Source organism: Crinia signifera, chromosome 11 (genome assembly GCF_055691185.1).
Source record: "Crinia signifera chromosome 11, ASM5569118v1, whole genome shotgun sequence".
NCBI lineage: Eukaryota > Metazoa > Chordata > Amphibia > Anura > Myobatrachidae > Crinia > Crinia signifera.
Window position 1 is genome coordinate 2,953,034 of NC_139227.1, and position 25,830 is coordinate 2,978,863.

A 25,830-nucleotide genomic window follows, 5' to 3' on the forward strand; every position below is an offset into this window, starting at 1 on the left:
CAGGGTGTGCAATGGAAACCCCAAGTCTGGCTTTTTAGTTCCACTTACATTAAAAATAAAAAAGGTACAAAATGGATGACAAATTACAATATAAAAAAAAAAAGCATCGTAGAACAAATGTAAATCAGGAAATCTGCTTCTCCAAATACATTAGCAGCACTTGCTATACATTTCTCTTGCCGAATAAATAATTTCCTTCATACTATTCATGGTAAGTACTGACCGGATAGAACCGTGCACTCGTTGCCATAGCACGTGAACACATGACATCAGACTTCATTTTAAATAGACATTATGTAAATTGTGGCATAGTCAGGCATCATTGCATTGTAACAAACATGTGATTCCAAATTTATTTTAAACGCCAGCCTGGCACATTTTTTTAATGTTCTGCTCTAAAGAGGTGACCTTAACGTGGTGGGCAGGTACATATCTTTGGCCAAATGTATGCCACATCCTCATAAATGAATTATAAAAGGAATATATGTTAGCAGTAATGAGTGCATAGTGCACCTGCAAACCCCCTCTGTCTTGCACATTTTAATGTATAAGGCAAGTTACAGACAATTCATAATGTCTGAAAGTGTTTTTACACAAGCTTCTTGTAACGGCGCACCTCAAGCTGTCTGAGTAATGGATGGCCCAAATGAAGAGATCGCTCAAAAGGTCAGGAAAAAAGATGCCTCGGTCAATAGAGTGCTAACCAAATCCTGTCATTAATTATTCCTTAATTACCTATTTAGTGTACAGTAGTCTATCCCATCTTCATCTGGTCAATAGGCACTTTGTCCCAGCCTGTTAATTGGTTACTCAATACATTAGCGGGTTCTGTTCTCCGCTGGAAATCCTGTTCCAACAGCTAAGCTCGGTTAGGTAAAAGGAAGTTTCTGTGGCTATATACTGTATAACTCTGCCCTAGTATGGGTGTGGTGTAGCAAGCCGACCCCAAAAGTCACTTATACCTGGAGCCTGGTTCCACACAGGGGAGAGAATTGTACCACCTAAACAGAGGATTCATACAGAGCTCAGATAAAGGAGATGGTGCCCATACAAGTTTCCACAAATCGATCCGACCTACTCATGAGGGACTGGTAATTATTGCTCACTTATAGCCTCAAGCGAAAAATTATTGCCTCAAAACTTTTGCAATTATAGCCAAGCAAGCCTCATAGCAGTCTATGCCTTCTTGTATGTTATATGTTGTATGTCTTGTGTGTCTTATTTGTGTGTAATTGTATATGCATATGAATTGTACATTTCTACTGTGCTGATTTTTATTAGAAGGATGATTTATATATTTTTTTAAATGACTCATCATTTATGTTAATTGAGTATAGCAGCGCCATCTGGTGGTGATAGTAATATTACCATCACCACGCACCATTCTTGTTCTTTCCTACGTGTTTGATACATTTCCCTATGTTGTCCAGGATAGCACCCCTGATATTAAAGCAAATAGTGAATCGCAGAGTAGACTTTATTTAGGGCCTATTAGTTATTTAATTTAGAAACCCATCTGTTGACAAGTTTACCGGTAAAGAATAATGTACATTGTTCTTCCGGTCTGAACAATGATAAAGTTGTACTGAAGGTGAAATTTACAGTAGCAATCTAAAGATTACGAATACATCACTATTACCCCTCTGGCAGGAAATGACCCTGGAGAGTGATATAGTGTCAATCACCCTAAAAAGATGAGCCATGGTCAAGTAACAAAGAAAGGGGAAAAAAAGTGATATTTTATTGATATGTTAAAAACCGTTGTACGGCCCTAAGGGAGCTGTCAACATTTTGTACTGGCAAAACAAATCTTGATTAATCATACAATAAAGGAGTCTGTATCTGTAACACTGTCCATGCAGCTGACCCATCACAAGACATTCAGCCTGTGAACCGTTCCATGATCAGTTATCTGGCTTTGCTTCAAATCAAAAATATCGCTAAGTGGGACAAAAACATGTTGACATCTGGAAAAGGCTTGTGGGTTACTCAAGGGACAAACAAGACAACATTGCAGGCTTGTTTCCAAATGATGCAGAGTGCTTGGGGACATAGGGAAAGATGCCGATCTTAAAACAGAGCAAGGAGAGCTGACCAATTCAAATCCCACTGCCACATTACATTATGTATTGCGTCTTTGCAAGCTTGATTCATATATTTTCAGTTATTTTACTTTCTTTGTACCGAGATTTTCACCAGTACTGCAGAACCATGGAATAAGGACATAAGCACAGACAAATCATGAGGTGGATTCATCTAGACCAGGGGTGGGCAACAGGCAGCCCGCGGGTCAAATACGGACCAAGAACAGCTCATGACTGGCCCCCCCCCAAGGATTGGTTGGGGCTGCAATCTGCACCATTTTTCAAGGCTGGTGTGCAGGTGTTTGGAATATCTAAAGAGGGGCAGGCGTGTGGCATTACTAATGGCTGCCGATGTGATCTGTCTGAACAACGCTGTTCAGACCAGGGTAGATGCAGTCACACTGGTTCACACTAAGCCACGACCAGGTCATCAGAGCTGAACCCTGCAATATCCTGGGTTTTTGGTGGAGTTAAATTGGTTTATATAAGGTGTGTAAACTTCATCTTCATTGATCTACCCAGAGGTGATGTGCGGTTATGTTTTTAGCAAATCCATATCCAATCTAAAAGTGACCACATTAAAATCTAAGGCAGGGTACACATTGGAACAAATATTGGCTGGTCAATTTATCGCCCGATCTATTGTTTAGTGATCAGCCAGCAATATGTCTGTGAATGGCACCTAAAGATATATTGGCGCATGGTGCTTTGTGTATGGGCAATCCGATGACCACCTATGCACCAGGAGCTGGCGATGTTCGACCGCTCAACTGAATCGGATTCCTGCTGCTTTTCAATTTAATGTGTTTGTGCTTTTTTAAATAGATATAAATAAATAAACAGTCATCAGCACATTAGTTTGGGTAATATAGCATTACAGTGCCAAGAGGATCACATTCCAGTACAGGGCATATATACTTAGACAATCTGGCACTGAAAGAAGATTTATGATGATCGAAGTAACTTATATACACTGCATTATGTTCGGTTTTCAAATATCCTTTAAGGAGAAAGAAGAATGTATAGAAATCAATTTTGAATCAGGTAGATGATGGAAAGGACTTTTGCACGAAACTCGACAAGATCACAACACACACACACACACCAAAGGTTTCCAGGCATATTGAGAAATTTAAGTCAAGAAGCTGACTAAGAAATGATCATCTTTGTTCTGATGAAGGTACAACCCCCCCCCTCCCCCCTCCCCCAAACCAGCACAAGGTTGGCCGCAGAAAACAGAGCAAGCAGATCAGGTATCATGTGCATTATAAAAAAGAACACTTGGGGCCAAAAGCAATGGGGTGTGAGAATCAAAATGTGAGATTTTGGGAGAGGTTCTCATCTTTTTAAAGCGGCAATTAATTAACTATCAAAATCAACCAGCGTAAATGATTGGCACTTTTTAAAAAAATGGGAAAACTCTCCCAAAATCTCTCACTTTCTGATTCTCATGACCTATTACATTTGACCATTGGAATTCATGCATAATTCAACTGCTGCTGAATTTTAGGTGATGAAAATCTTTATGGATTAAACCTATGTATATTTTAATAAAGACGTTAATCGCATCAATATGTTTTCAAAGCAATGGCATCATTATAGAGCACACTGCTTTTTGGGAATAGTACAATTTTCTTTATGTGTAGGAGACTTACACATAAGGAAATAAATTGGAAGGATAGGTCAACTAGTACCGCTAAGGGAAATGTTTTATTGGATGCCCTAAAATTACCATTATTTGTATCAAATTATTGAAAGTCCAAATCAGAAACAACAATATCGTGGAAATCTTGATAAGCAAAAATGAGGACATTCTCACTAACATAACCATAATGGAGACATTGGGGAACAGTGATCACGATATGATGGTGTTTGATTTACATTTTAACAAAGAATTATATTGGAGCAACTAGGTCCTTGGTAAGTTTGAGGAGTCCTTAAAGGATATAAACTGGAAGGAATTATTTAGAGGTATGGATACTACGGAAAGGTGGCAAACATTAAAGAAAGTACTGCTGGGGGGCACTGATACATTTATTCCTCGGGTAAATAAGAACAAATGTAAATTTGTGGCTTAACTGCAAAGTCAAATATAAAATTACTAAAAAAAGAGGAGTGCATTCAAAGCATTTAAACAAGATCGGTCTCCCGAATAATTTGCCAGATATAAAGAATGTAATAAGAAATGTAAAAATACAATCAGGATGGCTAAATTATAGACAATGTAAAATAAGTGCAGACAGCAAATCTCATCCCCAAAAATTCTACACTTATATAAACAGGAAACGGTTAAGGAAGGAAAATATTGGCCCACAAAATAATAAGCAGGGTGCCCTGGTAATAGAAGGAAAAGAGAAAGCAGAATTATTCAATGATTTTTTTGCTTCGGTATTTACAAGGGAAGAGTCTTCAGAAGATCTCCCACAGATTAAATGCTCGACTCTTAATTGCTCCCAAACTGTATGTTTGAGTGAGGAAATAGTAAAAAATAGATTAAACAACCTAAATAGCAGCAAATCTCGAGGTGCGGATGAAATACACCCTAGGATACTAAAAGAATTCAGTTCTGTCATAACACTATCATTATATCTGATATTTTGATGAATCAATAAACTCGTGGAAGTTACCAAGGGACTGGCGCATGGCTAACTTAGTACAGGTTGAGTATCCCGTATCCAAAATGCTCGGGACCAGGAGAATTTTGGATAGCGGATTATTCCGTATTTCGGAATATTTTAATATTTAAATGATGTATTTTGAAGTATCTTGCATTTATGCTGTATAAACACATAAAATACACACATATATATTTTATTACCACATGAAATGCACACAAATATATTTTATTTGTTCAAAAAACAAGGTTTCAAAACATGAAACAAAATTTGTGTACTATCTCAGATATTGAATTTGAAGGCCAAGCAATCATTTTCTTGCACATATATAGTTCCAGTTACATATCATGTCACCAGTAGTGCTGTTACAAATGTCCCCAGTGAGTTTTTATCAAAAAAACTTATTTTTTTTCACTTTCTGGAATGTATGGTTTTCGGAATAATTCGGATAACGGATATTCGGATACGGGATAATCAACCTGTACCAATATGGAAGAAAGGTAGCAAAACTAACCCTGAAAATTATAAACTGGTCATCCTCACATCCATTGTGGGGAAAATAGAAGGAATAATAAGAGATAGTATCCCAAATTTCTTAGAACCAGAGAAGGCGATATGTAAGGCTCAGCATGGGTTCGTAAAAAAACAGATCATGTCAGACTAATTTAATTCGCTTCTATGAGGAAGTTAGTAGGGGGCTGGACTTAGGGAAATCTGTTGATGTAATACTATACTTCTTGATTTCACTAAAGCTTTTGACACAGTGCCTCATAAAAGGTTATTAATCAAACTAGGTAATTTAGGGTTAGGAGATAACATTTGTAATTAGATTCAAAACAGGTTGCACAATCAGGGACAGAGCGTGGTGGTAAATGGCATACATTCCAGCTGGGGTAAGGTCCAAAGTAGAGTCCCGCAAGGTTCAATAATGGGACCCACCTTGTTTGATATATTCATTAAGGATATAGGGAGTGAGCAAAACTGCAATATTTGCGGATGACATGAAATTGAGTTAGGAAACTAACACAGGAGAGCATGTGGATAAAGTGACTTAAACTGGAAAGGTGGGTGGAAAATGCAATTTAATGTTGATACATTTTAATTACATAGAAACATAGAATTTGATGGCAGATCAGAACCACTTGGCCCATCTAGTCTGCCCCTTTTTAAACCGGTTACCTCAAACCCTTGTTGATCCTTATTTTTTTGTAAGAATATCAATATACATGTTTAAATTCTTCTACTGTATTTGCCTCTACCACCTCTGATAGAAGGCTATTCCACTTATCTACTACTCTTTCTATGAAGTAATTCTTCCTCAAATTTCCCCTGAATCTTCCCCGCTCTAGTTTAAGTGCATATCCTTGTGTTCTGTTGCTCCTCCTCCTGTGAAGAATGTCTCCCTACGGTATCTTGTTAAAACCCTTGATATATTTCAAAGTTTCTATCATGCCCCCCTTTCCCTTTTCTGCTCTAAAGTATACATATTAAGATATTTTAGTCTTTCCTGGTACATTTTGTGATGTAGGATATGCACTATTTTAGTTGCTCTTCTTTGTACAGTCTATAATGTATTTATATCCTTCTGGAGATATGGCCTCCAGAACTGAACACAGTACTCTAGAGGAGGTCGTACCAATGACCTATACAGTGGCATTATTACTTTTCATTCTTTATACTGCTGATACCTCTCCTTATGCAACCAAGCATCTGATTTGCCTTCTTCATTGCTTTGTTACATTGCCTACCTGCTTTTCAGTCACCTGAAATAGTGACACCTAGATCCCTCTCTTCCTCAGTAGTTTCCATTATAGTGCCATTTATACTATATTTAGTCTCTGGATTTTCGCATTTTTTGGCATTAAAATGTAGTTGCCATGCTCTTGACCATTCCTCTAATCTTCGTAGATCATCAATCATTTGTTTTACCCCTCCTGGTGTGTCTACCCTGTTGCATACCTGTTGTGTCATCTGCAAAAAGGCACATTTTACCCTCAATTCCATTTACAACCCACCAGAAAATTTGAGGTTACCTTGACGCGGTTGGTGGGCTAGTATTTCTTGGCCAATAAATATTCCAAGAACCTAATTTAATTGCTCTATATGAAATAGCAGAGCTTATTATTATAGAATGTGCATCAGGCACCACATGTATTTCTCTGTAGAACTACAGGTCCCAGCGTAATGGCACCTCATGATATATGTATATTATTAGGGTGTGCATTTCAAGAGTACCCCCCCCATATACTCAAATATTGTGTACTTAGTACACCTGAGGGTTGGGACCCCTCACCTTGAAGTAGCACCCCGCCCACCCGACCTAATGGTACAACCAGTCTGGTCCCTGGTATCCACAGACTGCACATTGGATCTAAAGGCACAATTAAGGTAAGACCTGAAAATTTGTACATTGTGCTAGTTTTAGGGATGGATTTGGGGCGCGGCTCCCCTTGGGTTGGCATGGTTGGGTTGCCTTGGGGTAGCACACCATAACATTTAGCACTATTTATTTTTCCACTAATTATACTTTCTAGTATTTTCACTTAAGTAACACTTTAACCCCTAGCTATGGCTTCTTTCCTATTAACTCACTAATACCTTATATATTCACTTGTGTGCTGCCCTGAAGTCGCTGGCTTCAGCTGACCTTTTTTGGGGTGCTGTGCCCCAGGTTCAAACGTAGTATTAGGGACCCACCAGAACATTTGAGGTTACCTTGACGCGATTGGTGGGCTAGTATTTCTTGCCTCCCCCCCCCCCATACACTCAATTACAGGAGGTAGCCTCATGATATAAAGCCGGAGGCCATTTGATTAACCTCTTAACTGCCTATGAAAGGCTGGTTAATGCCCATTAACTTTGTGTGTTCATGTACATTAACATATAGATTCCCTAAAAAGTTTACAGATTTCAGCATTAACAGGGTCATGGAACTAGAGAACTCCTGCGTTATCAAGATTTTGTCAGCAGATGGAGAGTTTCGGCATTGGGACTAATTGAATTCACACCTAGTTTGTAAAACTTTTTGAAAATTACATTGAGAAAACAAATGGTTGTCCACAAACATGAGATTACAGTAGGTTATCGTATTATGCCCTAGTATCAGATTATTGGCTTTATTGATATGAATTAGAAGTGCAACTTTGATACCAAGGCCCTTGTCAAAGCAAAAATTAAAAAGGTCAGTTTATGGTTACATCCAGTTGTATAGATTTGTAGCCATTGTGGGTTGTATAGCAATTAAAGGGTGGCCAGGACTACTGTGAGAAGTCGCAGCAGTGTGTGACCCCCCCTACCCCCCTTGATCCACACGGAACCTTAGCATGCGGTCCTTCTGCATGTGATGTATTGCATGCGACCTCGATTCCCAATGCTGGGAGGAGGTTAGACGTGCAGGCAGTTCTGACCTCCGACTCCAATCGGATGCCCATGGAACCACTCATCGGATCGGATAGTATGTCAAACGCATGCGATTTTCGTCCAAGTGAGCGAGTAATGAGTGCACCTCTGCTGCAGACTGGTGGTATGGAAATTGTGCACTGTTGGTAGCTCGAGGACTGGCGTTGGCTACCACTGGTCTAGGCTATAGACTACCACACCATCAGCTAACAAGGTAACCAAGGTCCAGCACAATAAAATAGACAAGTCTAAAAAGGGCTAATTCACCATTTGAATACACTTTAATGCAGATCAAATTTGACTTTCTTACTTAAATGGTAATAAGTCTCTCCCATAGCCTACCAATACAAGTTCACAGTATTTCATTTCGTTATAGTCAAAATATATTCTTATTTTATAAAAGCTACCTAGGGTGCAGCAGGTAAAAATAGGAAACAAGAAAACACATGGTTACCATAGTAACCTGGCTTTTTCTTCCGAATACAGCAGTACCACAAATATATGCTGAAAGGGTTTACGTGGTTGTAAGGCCCAAAAATACAGGTACTGCCTTTAAAAAAATATATGATGTTATTTAATATACTGATACGTATATTGGAAGTTACGTGGTTGTAAGGCCCAAAAATACAGGTACTGCCTTTAAAAAAATATATGATGTTATTTAATATACAGATACGTATATTGGAAGTTTCCAGGATTTAGGTATTAGAGGTTTGGGAGATTTTGGTAAATTGGGATATGAAGAGGTGGAATGTTTCTCTGTGTTCGCATGTTTATTTTTAAATCACAACAGTCACTATGTACAATACAATGCGCGCCAGTCAATGCAATGGAGATAGAGATTTAAATTAACTAAACTTCAAACATGACGGAGTAGACTCCTTCAGCTGTAAGAACGTAGGGCCCGATTCAGACCCGTGTGCTAAGCTGCGTATATTCAAAGCCTAGTGGCCAGGTAAATGCCGAAGCCCCACCGAATCAGTTACCTAGCATGCGAGCGGAGGCCTTCGCATACACATCTGCTCACATGCGGCCAATAGCTGAAAAATCGTTCGATGGTCGCTCACTTTATTTGCCTTTATTTTAACCACAATTTAGCTCATCCATAGTAAATAGTTTGTGGAAATAATTAAAAGGAACCGTGGAAATGTTTTGTTGCTATGTACATACCTTCCAACAGTCCAGATTACCACGGGGAGGGGGCTGTTGGGAGTCACCCTCCCCCTGTCGGCTGCTGAGCAGCGGTGAAGAAACCATATGCCTACAGCGTCTATTCCTGCAGCCAGGGGGCTGGGGGCATGGCTAGAGGCTCACAGAGCCTCTGGGTCATGCCCCCATAGAGTCAAAACGGGGGCGTGGCCTCACGGGGGAAGCCGCGCGTATAGGCCATGACCCTTGTATTAGGACATCCCCCCCAAAATTTTCGGTGCGCCTCCCTGTGTCCCTCCATCTCCCTACAAGTTGGGAGGTGTGTATGTACATTTATATAAATTTATTTAAATTATTTTCCCAAACTATTTACTATAGAATAAGCTAAATTATGTTTTTTGCTGTGAGTCCGGCTATTTCCCGAAGCCAATTCAGTAACTTTGAGGAATGTTTTCATTTATTATCACAGATCCTTCTGTACTATAGTTGTACAGTGAACCTGCAGTTAAAGTCTCTAAATAGAAAAATGTCTGTCAACTGATTCTGTGCTATGCTTGATGTACTGTAGGGGCCAGAGACTCCAAGCTTCAAACAGCGATGAGTGATAAACAACCAGCTCCCAACCATCATTTTTCAGACCCAGTACTTTCCATTTGATCACTTTTTGAAGTTTGGTGCATCTGACCCTAGGCACTGGTAATGCTTCATTGAAAAATTCTGTATGCAAATTGCATGAAATATAATGGTCAAACAAGGAGTGAGGTGAATAAACTACAGACAGTCTTAAAAATCCTTAACCCCAGAAATACTGTATTGTATAGGATTTGTAGGGATCTGGAATCGGATTATTATACAAGTCTGCCAAACAGCCTAATAGACACATACATTTTCACTCTTTCTCCACATTGTGGATCACCACATTCATAGCGAACACCATTTGATAATCAGGCGTCTGGTAAATAAATCAGTTGGTTTTAAGACGCTGACAGCAGCATCAGCAGTTAATGGGAGAAAGTCAAATATCCATCTTAATTCTGACAGAACATAATGGAATAATATAAGTGGTGTAGTGGAATAATAGAAATCCTTATATAAAAGGTAGCAGATCATTTTAGCACCTACATACACACTATATATAGATATATAAAAAAATGGGGTACTTGTGAGTTATCTGGGCGTCCGATTTTTTGATTGTATGCCTTAAGTTAAGGCATACAATCAGATGCGATGCGATATCGCATCGCATGCGACCATCGGATGCGATGACCCGATTTTTCCATAGGAATCAATGTTAAAATGGACTGAGTCCATTTTAACATGGAATTCAATGGGAAAAAGGGGTCCTTTTCATACCCCTACTATCCAAGTGGGCATGGAGTTGGATATAAACCTGTGGCGAGCGTAGCGAGCCACCGAGCCCGAAGCGTGGCGAGCGAAGCGTGGCGAGCGAAGCGAGCCCCGCGAGGGGCCGGTATTCCGTGTCCCCTCGCGGGGCTCGCTACGCTCGCCACAGGTTTATATCCAACTCCATGCCCACTTGGATAGTAGGGGTATGAAAAGGACCCCTTTTTCCCATTGAATTCCATGTTAAAATGGACTCAGTCCATTTTAACATTGATTCCTATGGAAAAATCGGGTCATCGCATCGCATCCGATGGTCGCATGCGATGCGATGTCCCGATCCGACCCGATTTAAAAATCGGACGCCCGGATAACTCACAAGTACCAAAAATGGATGTGTGTATGTTCCCCATGTACTCCAAAATGGCATGACTGATTTTGATGACATTTTCAGGCAATCTTCAGATTAGCCCAGCGGGTGATCCTGTAAATTTTGGTAGCCATTGGTACAACAGAATATTTTTTATTTTATTTTGGGGGGTTTTTTTTGGGGGGGGGGGGGGTGGCATTTAGTTGATCGCGCCACAAATTAGATTTCGTTCCCTCAGAACTTCTGTCAAATGCAACTGAATATTCAAGCCGTTGTCGACGAGGTATTCCCAAATCTAACATCCAACTGCAAAAATCCGAAGTCATCTGGCTATAGAGCTATAGGAGTAAATACATCAATCTGGCATTTATTAATTAAATGCGGTGTCTGACATTTCAGGGTCTAATGCGCCCCTTTTTCAAGGTTACACACACATTATCTCTATCGGGCCCCATACATCAGCAATTAATTGTGACAATCCTCAGATCTAGAGATGATTGTCACAATTAATCTATAATGTGTGGGCTCCCCCTTTTGGCGATCCCGATTAAACATTGATCGGGATCGCCAATCGATTGCTGAATCAGATTTTTAAACATGTTTAATAATCTGGTATTATCTGTGGTTGTTTATTATATGTGTGGGCATTCCCGTTTCGTCTTCTTCTTCTATTAACATTATGAAAAGAAGTAACATCTGAAATGACAACCGATTGAGGTGATGTATGGGCACTTTCCAGATATGAAGATGCAATCTATAGATGGGAAAAATCTGCCGATCACTGAAATAAATCTGTAATGTGCGGGCAAGTCAAATAGGTTGTAGAACCCATTTATCTGGCCAGAAAATCACTGGATCTGAAAAACCATTAATTGTGATTGCTGATGTATGGGGCCCATTACTCTATATATCTATATATATACACACACACACACATAGTGGTTGATGGGTCCTGCACTCCAAAATGGATGTGAATGGTTACTGACCCGGTGCCTTCCTGTCTGGGCCTTGTGGTCCTTTTAGATAGTCAGGGAATTCAGTCGGCACTCCAGGATTTCATGAAAAAAAAAAAAATCAGTGAATTTTTATTGTGAAGTCATCCAACATGTTTCGGGCAACATTGCCCGTCAGTCCTCAGTTGCCCAAAACATGTTGGATGACTTAACAATAAAAATTCACTGATTTTTTTTCATGAAATCCGGGAGTGCCGACTGAATTCCCTGACTATCTAAACGGACCACAAGGCCGCCTGAATTCCCTGACCACATACATAATATACAGTAAATGTAATGTAAACTACTAAAATTTGTTTTTTTTTTAAACCAGTTTTTGTGTGCATTGTTGATGTACATGTAAGTTGTTTAAGGTACGCGTGAGCCTAATTAAATAGCCGAGGTACAATTACCTTCAAGTAAATTAAACAGCATTGAACCCAATGAGAATATAAGCAGCAAGGGAATGAATATTACTCTTCAGTCATTGAAGGTTGAATCCATTTTTCTTTAGCTTAAGAAAATCTATTCTTCCTTAATAAAATTATACTTTCCACAAGTGAGTATGTATCCACACCGTGCAATCATTTCAACATTTACTATATCGACAACAGCAAACGTTAATACACATTGGCCATTATTCTGGTTCACCCGCAAAGTCAAATTCCTTCTCAAATGGACAAAACCATGTGCACTGCAGGTGGGGCAGATGTTACTTGTGCAGAGAGAATTATATTTGGGTGGGGTTTTACTTCAAAGTGAGATCTATATTGCAGTTTAAAACTAAAGCAGCCAGTATTTGCCCTGCATAGGAACAAAATAACACCAAAATCTGAATCACTCAGCACATATTACATCTGCCCCACCTGCAGTGCTCATGGTTTCGTCCATTTGAGAAGGAACTTGCCTTTGCGAATGAAACAGAATAAGGGCCATTGACACAAGACCATAGCTTTATTAAGCATAAAAAAAAAAACAGAGAAAATAAAGACGACAATTCAAAAAGATAATTGGAGACTTGTACTGGCGGCTCCTACATATCACAGTGCGGCACCCGGCTCCTGGCAAGGGAGTCAGTATTTTGGTGTCAGCCCTCAGAGGGCGACCTGTGCACCCCTGGCTACACACAATTACCAATGGGCTCTGAAAAGCATGAAGCAGGGGACTAAGACATGTCAAACAAAGAATTATGAAGAAATTAATATAAAAAGCAGCTTTCTGAAAAACACACAGAACGCATGGATCTAGTTGCGATACTGTATCGGGCATACAGAATCTATCGGGTCAATTCCATTGTCAATTGGTATCGTGAAAGCACTTTGTGGTGACCCGAATGTGCACAGAAGCGCTCGCTACCCTATGGAGGTCTGAGCAATCTTGTGTGAATTCAGGCTGATTTAAACCCCCAAGGGGTGTAAGGACAGGCGCCGTATGACCACATTTATCTAAGAACCAACCTAGCAGTATTTTATGTGGGAACACAATATCACTATCATTGCAATAACAAGTGACACACAGATTTGTTACCAGTGGACTTTTAGGGGGTATTCAATCCGTGCCAAACTTGTGTTATGCGAATTAGATCCCCCTTATTCAATCTCTTTGCTAAATATTTGCTTGGGCGAAAAATCCATCACAATAAAAAATCATGTGGATTTGGGAATTTGCTGCTAATCCGCATGTTTTGACGTTTTTAACCGAATTTTAGTTGGTTTTTGTACATAAGGATTTGACAAAAAAATACTAAAAAGGAATGGGCAAAAACACTAAAATAAGGGGGATATGCCTTTGATGGGTGTGGATCATTAGGTCGACATGCAGGAAGGTCGACAGTCAAAAGGTCGACATGGATTTTTTTGTCCCAAATGTCAACATGGACACTGAAACTTAGCACCACTTAGCACAGGGCCTCCCTACACTACTTTATTCTCCCAACATACCCTAGATGGTAGGGCATGAAATACCGCCTGTCGGCACATGTCGGCTCAAAAAAGTGTAAAAACCCCCATGTTCACCTACATCCCTAGATCCCTTGCACTGGCGAGCGCCGGCGATAGACTGGGACGCACGTGCGTCCACGCACGTGCATCCCAGTATCACGGCGGCTGGGCAGCATCTCCCTGCCCTTCTCCGATTCAGGGAGACGCTGCCCAGTTCGGAAGGGGGGGTTCAGTGAAGCGAGGGGGACCAGCGGGGGAGGTGGCAGAGACCGGCGGCAGACTCCATGTGCAAAAAAAGGCGCGTGAGCGTCTCATGCGCGTGCCCCTGGCGGGGCTGGCGATTCTATCGCCAGCACCTGCAAAGATGGCGCTTCTCATGAATACATTTTGTATGGGGTAACCAGCCCATGCACCTCCGACGAACAGAGTCATTTCTAGTTACAGAACTGATCCAGTCTGATAGCTCAGGACGCCTCCAGCTTTACTCAGCGTTAAGTCGCACATTTATCTTTGCTAAATAGATTCTAATTTGCACTGCAAGATCCTCAAGGGCCACACATTTTATGATCCTCTCGGCCAGAAATCTGGAGTAAATCAATAATATACGAATCTGAAATAGAGAAAACTAAAAGGACACCTGCTAAGGCTCTAAATTGGGGTTTTCATCACCATCAAGAGACTTAATGAATATGAATTATGGAAAAGCTGCAGATCACAAAGTGAGATATTAAACAGCAGTTCTCTTACTTCAATTCTGCCAGTGTCAGGTTGGAACCCACGGGCTGGGTCTTCTGTGGTGACTCTGCACTGAATGGCGCAGCCATTAATCCGAATATTTTCCTGTTTCAGGCCAAGTTCCGGCAAGCTTTTCCCTTCTGCCACATGAATCTGAGCGTGGACCAGGTCAACACTATAAGAATAAAAACATTATTACTTTAATAATGTGCACTGGTTAAAAAATAATAATAATAAAACAGACTTGCTGTAACTTATTATGATCAGCAGAAGAAAATCCCTCAACCCTTCACAGTACAACTCTTCCCTTTTAGTGTATAGTTCCTGTCCCTCATCGGAAATACTTACTGTACAGTAATTGCTGTTTTCTAGCTAAGTTCCGGCCAAAAGGCCAAACGTCCTGCATCAGCCTCCTCCTCACCAATGCGTTTATATAGCAGGATGGTATCATTACTATAGCACTGACAAAAACAGCCTGGTATCGAAAGGCGTTGGTAAGGAGGAGACAATATTGGATGTTTGAGCTTTTGTTTAGTTGATTCCCTCTTCCGGGAATGCATGGATGTTACCGATACTACTGTAGCGTTGTGTATTTTTTAGTATGAGTCTTCACATAAGAATTTTAGGATAACAGCTTCTGATAATTACAGCGTAACACTATTGAAAAATTGTTTATTGTGCTTTGAGTATTTCTAAAAAATAAAAAAACGGAAAAGAGAATTGGGAGTGGCTACAATAATCGTTCAAAAAGGGCAGAACATATTTGCATATTTTCGGAGTGTATGTTCCACTACTGGTAATGCTGAATTAGTTTCTGTTTTGTGACATTGTATATTACCTACTGGTTTATGGGCAGCTTTGTGGCGCATTGATCTTTAACGTCTCCATGCCGTTATTGGGGGCGCATTCCTTAAAACGATTACATAAATGTAGTGACTTACTAATGAATTTCTCAGCTGAAGGGGAAACAACCAGAAAAGCTCATTATTGTGTATGTGCAGCATTCACTGATGATTAGGAATAGTCTTTATGTATGTAGAATAGGTTTCAGGCCAAAGATCGATCGGTTCAGCGTAATGAATGTATAATAACGCTAACAAATATCACTGATGTACATTCTATTCCATCTGCTGTCCACGTGTCACTGGTTTCTTATGGCGCCTGATCGGCAGGGTTGCCGACTTTCAAAAAATCCTCTCCGGGAGAAGCCCGGAGAGGAATCTTGCATTACGAGTTTTGGGGGCGGAGCTTAACTGTGAAGTCATTAAGCCCCGCCCCCATTACGGCAAATAGCCGAAACTGATATCCATGGAGGGGGCGGGGCTAAAACGACACAATTGTGCCATTTTAGCACCGCCCCCTCCCCTGAGACCCGCGGATTGCGGCATATAAATGCCGCGATCGGGGGGCTCAGTGGGGATCCCCCTGAATCCGGGAGGGTTGCCCACCCTTCCGGGGGCCGGGAGGAAGGACCCGATTTTCGGGAGACTCCCGCAAATTCCGGGAGGGTCGGCAACCCTGCTGATCGGCTATGTAGCAATAGTCAGGAGAGATTAGGGAGAACTCGGTCATTTAATCCTGATGTTCTAAATAATCAAAGTAACAAAACCATCAGTAGATTATACCCCATGACCCCTCCAAGATTCCATCTTTATGGATAATCGTAGAGCACAAAAAATGGTTCTAGTACACGGTTATAAAAAGCTCTCATTAATATGAATAGGACAGATAAACACCTGCATAATCCTCAGAGACATAACTGTACGTACTCGTCTACATACATACATTACACAATTGTAAGGTAAAGCTACTACTAGTGGTGCCTTTACCACATTACAGAGGGCGCGGCTTGCCACAGCTATAACATTTGAACTGTGCTCCCTAAAGGAATGCACCTGAAAACCCCAGTCACCGTACTATTACATCACTGATTGGACGTTTCCAATAAGTGAGGTCTCCGCCTGTATTCCCACTACAAGCTTTTATTGCATCCATAGAACAGTGTCTCTAATAAATACATTTTTTATTACTCCATCTCTTGTGCGCCTTACATCTGAAGCATCTACTTACTTTGTTACACTAATTTAGATAAAACGTGTATTCTATGACTTACTGAGAGTGGGACATACTGTATCTAATTCTACAGCTCCTAATACAGTTACTTAGGGGCAGATGTATTATAGCAGTGCCCCAAAGTGCCCTTAAAAAAGCTGCAGAAGCCGCAAAACGCGTTGGTATTGGCGCTTGGACCCTCTGTTGCTGTGAAACCCTTATCACTTCCATCACCTCTAGCAAGTGACCAACCAGCCGGTTTGCCAAACTTCTTGGACCCAGTTATTACCCTCTACAACCACTGGACCTCTCAATCTGGCCACAGCAGCACCTAATTGTGGAGGGACACCACCTCTCTAAAGAAGCCGGACCTATATGGGTATCCTACACAAACACCATTGTTTGGGGAGGACCATTCCACACATCCAACAGAAACCCTTCTATGCAGATGTGGATTCCACATATGCATAAAAAGCAGCGCTAAGACAGATTTTATAAAATTAAATCAAATTTTAATGGAAATCATATAATGTATAACATTTACCCGAGGATTGCTATTTGGACAAGCCTAGGAATTACTACACTTTGGGAGGAGGCTTTTGCATTTTTTAAGGTGGACTTTCTCTGTAAGAGGATCTGCACTGAACAAAGTTAGCGGATTGTGGATTATACACAAGGAGTGTATTGGATTGCATCTATTTCCAGTAAAACCATCCATCCAACTTGTGGCGACCAGCTTGGTAACTATAAATAAACTCCGGAGATACCCCTTATAGCCATATAATTGCCAAATATAGATGGAGGTATAACATCTGCCCCTAGGCAAACCAGACACTGCTGTGACTACTTGCACCTCAGGCTGATTAACGTTAAGCTGCATTTTATGCACATGTGTATTCCACTTCTGCATACAGTAAGTGTTTCTTTTGGGTTTTTGTGAGGACTGACTACCCTCAGTTTGTAACCTCGGTTCCCTTGTTGCCACATTCCACACCAAGTTACCATTAACCCCTTCCCGACATTTGACGTACATTTACGTCATGGTCGGGAAGCACTTCCCGACACATGGCGTAAATGTACGTCATGGATTTAAACTGTCACCGCGTCTATAGACGCGGTGACAGTTTCAACATGTCTGCTGTCCCTGACAGCAGACATGTCCGTGCATGCCCCGGGGGGGCTGCGATGCCGCCCCCCCGTCGGCGATCGCTGTGATTGGCTGTTCAGTGTGAACAGCCATTCACAGCGTTTTCCTGTGTCACCGGCGAATAACGTTCGCCGGTGACACGGGATCAGAGGTGATTGGTGCTGTAAAGTACAGCACCAATCACCGCGGGGTGTAAGGGTGACACTGGTGTCACCCCACCTCACCCCGCCCGCCCCCAAAGGCCGTGATTGGTCCGTCGGACCGACGGACCAATCACAGCCAAGGAGGGAGATTTAAACTAACGGTGACTGCACTGCAGACGCCATTCCGGTCTGGAAAGCGTGCAGTGCGGTCACCGTACCCCCCTGCCGCCATACTGACCAGAAATACTTGCTGCAATACTTACCTGATCGCTGCTGATTGCTTCCTGGATCCTGTGCAATAATTGTGCCATACTGTGATATTGTGCTGCTGCACTGTATTAGTATTAGCTAGATAGATAGAGAGATAGATAGAGATAGATAGAGAGAGATAGAGAGAGATAGAGAGAGAGAGATAGAGAGAGATAGAGAGAGATAGAGAGAGATAGAGAGAGATAGAGAGAGATAGAGAGAGAGATAGTGTCAGAGTGCTATATTTTGTGCTGCTGCAGTGTGATATAGTTATAGATAGAGAGAGAGAGATAGAGAGAGAGAGATAGAGAGAGAGGCCTACTGACAGAGTGCTATATTTTGTGCTGCTGCAGTGTGATAGTTATAGAGAGATAGAGAGAGATAGAGAGAGAGAGATAGAGAGAGATAGAGAGAGATAGTGACAGATTGTGCTATATATTTTTTATATAACTGACTGCTGCCCCCTCCTTTTGTGCTGATCAGTATAAATTAACTGATCAGTAACTTTTTGGGGGCGCAGGTTTTTTTTTATATATAGATATACCTGTGAGTGCTGCTGCTGCAGTGTCATAGAGTGTTAGATAGTGTTAGATAGTGAGAGATAGAGAGATAGAGAGAGATAGTGATAGAGAGTGCTAAATTTTGTGTCTGCTGTCCCCGCCTTTTGTGCTGATCACTATATCTGAGGTGATCAGCAACTTTTTTGGGGGTACAGAGGTTTTTTTTTTTATATATATACCTGTCAGTTGCACCAAAGGTTGTGCACCTGCTGCACCTCACTGGTAATCAGTGTCGCATCACTGATCACCTTTTTTTTTTGTGTGTGTGCTGTGGGGTATTTTTTTAATTTTTTTTTTTACACACACTGTGATTTTGTGGGTGTCCTGTGGCCGCTGTGCGCTGATCAGTGACGTACATCACTGATCATCTCTTTCGGCACAGGGTTGATCTATTTTTTTTTTTTTTTTTGATCAAATTCCTGTTGCCTTTGAGCGCTGTTCAGTGACAGACGTTACTGACCAACATCTGTGCTCAATTTTTGGCGCAGGACCTTTTTTTTTTTAACCCCTTCCTTTTTTTTTTTTTTAACCCCTTCATTTTTTTTTTTTTTTATTGGTATAAAGTATTTTTTTTTTTTTCTGCACCACATACACACTACACACTACATACCCCCCGGATTGAAATAAAGTTTGTGCCCCCCCCTACACTATACACGTGTTGAAACATTTCACTACCGGTAACACAAAAATAAAAATGGCATCCCAAATGTCCTCCCAAATGTCCTCCCAAATGTCCTCCCAATCATCCAGGAGAATGTATTCAGTGGAGGAGGCATATGCCATGCTTGCTTCTGACTCTGACACAGCCAGTGATGCAAGCGGGGAATTTGAAGGATTTGCCTTAAGCTCCTCTTCCTCCTCTGCTGATGAGGGACCCCCTCAAAGACGCCCCCGTAGATCAGCTGAGATTCCCCCCCCAATAATTGATCTAGTATGGACCCCACCACCAGACAATTTTGAGCCCCAGGTTCCTGAGTTTTTGGCCATGCCAGGAATCCAATTTGATTCCACAGGTCTCAGAGAAATTGACTTTTTCAAATTATTTTTCTCTGATGATTTTATAAATTTAATGGTGGACCAAACTAATTTATATGCCCAGCAGTTTATTGCTCAAAACCCCACGTCATCATTTGCTAGGTGGACCCCTGTAGATGCAGTAGAGATGATGACGTTTTGGGGTCTGGTGTTTCATATGGGCATAGTAAAAAAGCCAGAAATTAGGCAATATTGGAGTACAGATGTTCTGTACAGTACTCCATTTTACCGTATGGCCATGCCCCGGACTCGATTTGAGACAATTCTTAAATTCATACATTACACCGATAATGCACAGTGCCCACCCAGAGATGATCCCACCTTTGACCGGCTATTCAAAGTCAGGCCGGTCATTGATCATTTCAGTGCCAAATTTGAAGAGGTGTACATCCCTGAAAAATTTATTTGTATCGACGAGTCCCTTATACATTTTAAAGGAAGGGTTAAATTCCGCCAGTACCTTCCCAGTAAGAGGGCAAGGTATGGCATAAAAATGTATAAACTGTGTGAAAGCACCTCAGGGTACACCCACAGGTTTAGGGTTTATGAAGGGAAGGATTCAAGAATTCAACCGCCAGAATGCCCCCCCTCCCTCGTAGGTGTTAGTGGGAAAATTGTCTGGGATTTAGTGCACCCCTTCCTGGATAAAGGTTATCACCTCTATGTGGATAACTTTTACACTAGCATCCCCCTGTTTAAGGCCCTTGGTTCAAGAGGTACAGCAGCTTGCGGTACTGTGCGCAAGAACCAAAGAGGCCTCCCAAAAACGCACATTGCCCAAGTAATGAGAAGGGGTGAAAGCAGGGGAATATGCACCGAAAATATGTTGTTGGTCAAATATAAGGACAAGAGGGATGTCCTTATACTGACAACAATTCACGGAGACAGTACCACCTCCGTCCCTGTACGAGGTACCAGTACCCACACCTCAAAACCTAATTGTATCCTGGATTACAATAGGTACATGGGCGGAGTGGATCTTTCAGATCAGGTACTGAAGCCGTACAGTGCCCTGCGGAAAACAAAAATCTGGTACAAGAAGGTGGCCGTGTATATCATCCAGATGGCACTGTATAACGCTTACGTGCTATTCCGTTCTACCGGCCAGAGGGGGACATTTATGCACTTTCAAGAGGAAGTCATAAAGGGCCTAATATTTGGGAACCAGCAGGCAGAGGGCCCCAGTACTTCTAGTACTGGCCCCCGTATTGTACCAGGGCAGCATTTTCCTGATGAAATCCCCTCCACTGGAAAAAAGGGCAGGACACAAAAAAGGTGCAAAGTTTGCTATAAAAAGGGAATAAGAAAGCAAACTATTTTCCAGTGTGACACTTGCCCCGACAAACCCGGCCTATGTATAAAGGAGTGTTTTAAATTATACCACACATCTATGGAATATTAGGTTCATAATTTCACCGTGCTTCGGGGGTCTTGCTAATGCCACATAGCACCCACCATTCATTCCACCAGAATCTGAGCCGCAAAATCCAAAAATCACTCCTTCCCTTCTGAGTCCTGCCATGCACCCAACTGGTATTTTTTGGTCACATGTGAGGCATTGCCGTACTCGGGAGATATTGGGGCACAGATTTTGGGGTGCTTTTTCTCCTTCATACCTTCTGAAAATGAAAAATTTTGAGCCAGAACTGCATTTTTGTGTAAAAAATGTAATTTTTCTTTTTCACTGCCCACTTGTATCAAAATTGGTGAAACCCCTGGGGGTTTTAAATGTACACTATACCCCTAGATGAATTCCCTGAGGGGTGTAGTTTTCAAAATGGGGTGACTTGTGGGGGGGTTCCACTGTATTGGTGCTTGGGGGGTCTTGCTAATGCGACATAGCACCCACCAAAATTCCACCAGAATTTGTGCTGCAAACTCCAAATATCACTCCTTCCCTTCTGAGTCCTGCCATGCACCCAACTGGTATTTTTTGGTCACATGTGAGGCATTGCCGTACTCGGGAGAAATTGGGGCACAGATTTTGGGGTGCTTTTTCTCCTTCATACCTTCTGAAAATGAAAAATTTTGAGCCAGAACTGCATTTTTGTGTAAAAAATGTAATTTTTCATGTTCACTGCCCACTTGTATCAAAATTGGTGAAACCCCTGGGGGTTTGAAATGTACACTATACCCCTAGATGAATTCCCTGAGGGGTGTAGTTTGCAAAATGGGGTGACTTGTGGGGGGGTTCCACTGTATTGGTGCTTGGGGGGTCTTGCTAATGCGACATAGCACCCACCAAAATTCCACCAGAATCTGAGCCACAAAATCCAAAAATCACTCCTTCCGTTCTGAGTCCTGCCATGCACCCAACTGGTATTTTTTGGTCACATGTGAGGCATTGCCGTACTCGGAAGAAATTGGGGCACATATTTTGGGGTGCTTTTTCTCCTTCATACCTTCTGAAAATGAAAAATTGTGAGCCAGAACTGCATTTTTGTGTAAAAAAATGTAATTTTTCATTTTCACTGCCCACTTGTATCAAAATTGGTGAAACCCCTGGGGGTTTGAAATGTACACTATACCCCTAGATGAATTCCCTGAGGGGTGTACTTTGCAAAATGGGGTGACTTGTGGGGGGGTTCCACTGTATTGGTGCTTGGGGGGTCTTGCTAATGCGACATAGCACCCACCAAAATTCCACCAGAATCTGAGCTGCAAAATCCAAAAATCACTCCTTCCCTTCTGAGTCCTGCCATGCACCCAACTGGTATTTTTTGGTCACATGTGAGGCATTGCCGTACTCGGGAGAAATTGGGGCACAGATTTTGGGGTGCTTTTTCTCCTTCATACCTTCTGAAAATGAAAAATTTTGAGCCAGAACTGCATTTTTGTGTAAAAAATGTAATTTTTCTTTTTCACTGCCCACTTGTATCAAAATTGGTGAAACCCCTGGGGGTTTGAAATGTACACTATACCCCTAGATGAATTCCCTGAGGGGTGTAGTTTTCAAAATGGGGTGACTTGTGGGGGGGTTCCACTGTATTGGTGCTTGGGGGGTCTTGCTAATGCGACATAGCACCCACCAAAATTCCACCAGAATCTGAGCCGCAAAATCCAAAAATCACTCCTTCCGTTCTGAGTCCTGCCATGCACCCAACTGGTATTTTTTGGTCACATGTGAGGCATTGCCGTACTCGGAAGAAATTGGGGCACATATTTTGGGGTGCTTTTTCTCCTTCATACCTTCTGAAAATGAAAAATTGTGAGCCAGAACTGCATTTTTGTGTAAAAAAATGTAATTTTTCATTTTCACTGCCCACTTGTATCAAAATTGGTGAAACCCCTGGGGGTTTGAAATGTACACTATACCCCTAGATGAATTCCCTGAGGGGTGTACTTTGCAAAATGGGGTGACTTGTGGGGGGGTTCCACTGTATTGGTGCAACATAGCACCCACCATTCATTCCACCAGAATCTGTGCTGCAAAATCCAAAAATCACTCCTTCCCTTCTGAGTCCTGCCATGCACCCAACTGGTATTTTTTGGTCACATGTGAGGCATTGCCGTACTCGGGAGAAATTGGGGCACAGATTTTGGGGTGCTTTTTCTCCTTCATACCTTCTGAAAATGAAAAATTTTGAGCCAGAACTGCATTTTTGTGTAAAAAAATGTAATTTTTCATTTTCACTGCCCACTTGTATCAAAATTGGTGAAACCCCTGGGGGTTTGAAATGTACACTATACCCCTAGATGAATTCCCTGAGGGGTGTAGTTTGCAAAATGGGGTGACTTGTGGGGGGGTTCCACTGTATTGGTGCTTGGGGGGTCTTGCTAATGCGACATAGCACCCACCAAAATTCCACCAGAATCTGAGCTGCAAAATCCAAAAATCACTCCTTCCCTTTTGAGTCCTGCCATGCACCCAACTGGTATTTTTTGGTCACATGTGAGGCATTGCTGTACTCGGGAGAAATTGGGGCACAGATTTTGGGGTGCTTTGTCTCCTTCATACCTTCTGAAAATGACAAATTTGGAGCCAGAACTGCATTTTTGTGTAAAAAAAATAATTTTTCATTTTCACTGCCCAGTTGTACCACAATTGGTGAAACCCCTGCGGGTTTGAAATGTACACTATACCCCTAGCTGAATTCCCTGAGGGGTGTAGTTTGCAAAATGGGGTCACTTGTGGGGGGGTTCCTAACTTTTAGCATGTTATGGTGCCTAGAAACCTACATGGTGCCTAAAAAATAATCTCATAAAAAGGAGGCTCCAAAATCAAGTAGGTGCTCCTATTATGAAGCCTGTGGTTTGGTCACCGTGCACACTAGGGCCACATATAGGATATTTATGAAAACAAAAGAATTGGGGGAATCAATTTTTAGTCACATTTCTCTAGTAAAATGTACTGTGTTCCTTAGAAAAATGTATTAAAATTGCAAATCTGCAAAAAAAAAGAAATTTTGAAATTTCACCTACACTTTGTTTTAATTCCTGTGAAACACCTAAAGGGTTAACAAACTTCCAAAATGCTGTTTTGAATACTGTGAGGGGTGCAGTTTTTGAAATGGCATCATTTATGGGGGTGTCTCACATACAAGTCCCTCAAAGTCACATCAGAACTGAACTGGTCCCTAAAAAAATCAGTGTTTGAAATTTTCTTGAAAATTTGAGAATTTGCTATTCATATTGTAAGCCTCCTAGTGTCCCAAAAAATTAAAAGGAAGTTGAAATAATGATGTCAACATAAAGTAGACATATGGTCTATGTTAGTTATTCACTATTTTGAGTGGTAAGATTATTTGTCTCACAAGCAGAAAATTTAACATTTTGCAAATCGCTAAATTTTCCATTTTTTCACGATATTTTGGTATTTTTCACAAAAAAACACAGACTGTATCGACGAAAATTTACCACTAACTTGAAGTACAATGTGTCACGAAAAAACAATCTCAAAATCACTGGGATAAGTAAAAGCAAAAAAAAGTTATCCCCACTTAAGTGAGACATGTCAGAATTGAAAAAAAGGGCTCTGTCAGGAAGGCAAAAACAGGCTCTGTCAGGAAGGGGTTAACTCCAGGAGAGTTTGCTTCATCCCGTCACTGGACATTTCCATATCGGGCCTTATAGGAATGGGGCACTGGAAGGATCTACCAGCCTTAAGGCTAGAAGGGTGACTAATAAATCCACTGGAAATACAAAGCAACAGAACCATACAGTTATATTATTTTAATGCCGTTTTAAAGTATTCTTTATTTTAACATTATCATAGAAAGGTTTTAATTTTTTATCACTTGTACACCTGAAACTTATTTATCGCAACCTATTTTGGCTGCTTGATTTTGTCCTTCCTGTAGTAGTCGGACTGTGTCAAGGACATGTTCCATTTAAGCATATAAGCACCACTGCCAAAGATGGGAAAAGGTATCACTGCAGAAAGGAAATGGATCAAGTAATGAACACATTTTAAAATGGCAATATTAAATTTGCAAATGTCAAATTAGGTCTCTTGATATCTTCATATCACAAATAAGATTATTGATGTGATTAAGCACAATTTGTAAGGAAGTTTTTAGTTTAAAATTTATTTTCAGACTATGGTTGATTATACAGTACTTAATACACCCTTCTCCCTTCCTATATTGCTTATGTACATTCCATGTGTTACGGCTGCCATGGAATGTAAAAAGGAAATAGGGTGCATTCAACTTCCTAAAAAAAAATACTTTATGCCAGATTTGTGTTACCCTGAGGTAGGTTTCTATTTTGCAACTTGAGAAGATTCCAAAAAGACGTAAGGGAAGGCAAAATTCACACTAACTTCCATTGGTGTTTTATTTGCCCGTCTCTAATCAGCTGAAAATATAATTAGCACAAATTATGATGATCATGGCAAAATTTCAAGGACACTAAATTTGAATGAAATCCTTCTATTTCCTAGGTAAAGGACATTCTGACTCACATACCATCACAATGCATGTCACTGATTCTAAATCTGAAGTTGAGTTCCTAGAGAAAGCCAAGGTTGCAGACCAATGTGGTTAAAGGTTTAAAGGACTCCAAATATGCATATTGT

The 25,830-nt window shown here is 41.2% G+C and overlaps 1 protein-coding gene across 1 annotated transcript in view; it reads right to left on the reverse strand.

Annotated features, from left to right (window-relative positions):
- PC (pyruvate carboxylase) overlaps positions 1 to 25,830 on the reverse strand; it is a 401,728-nt gene that overhangs the window by 156,428 nt on the left and 219,470 nt on the right. The window contains exon 10 of the mRNA XM_083164787.1: positions 14,638 to 14,800. Within this exon, the coding sequence (XP_083020913.1) occupies positions 14,638 to 14,800 (163 nt within the window). The remainder of the gene's footprint in view (positions 1 to 14,637; positions 14,801 to 25,830) is intronic.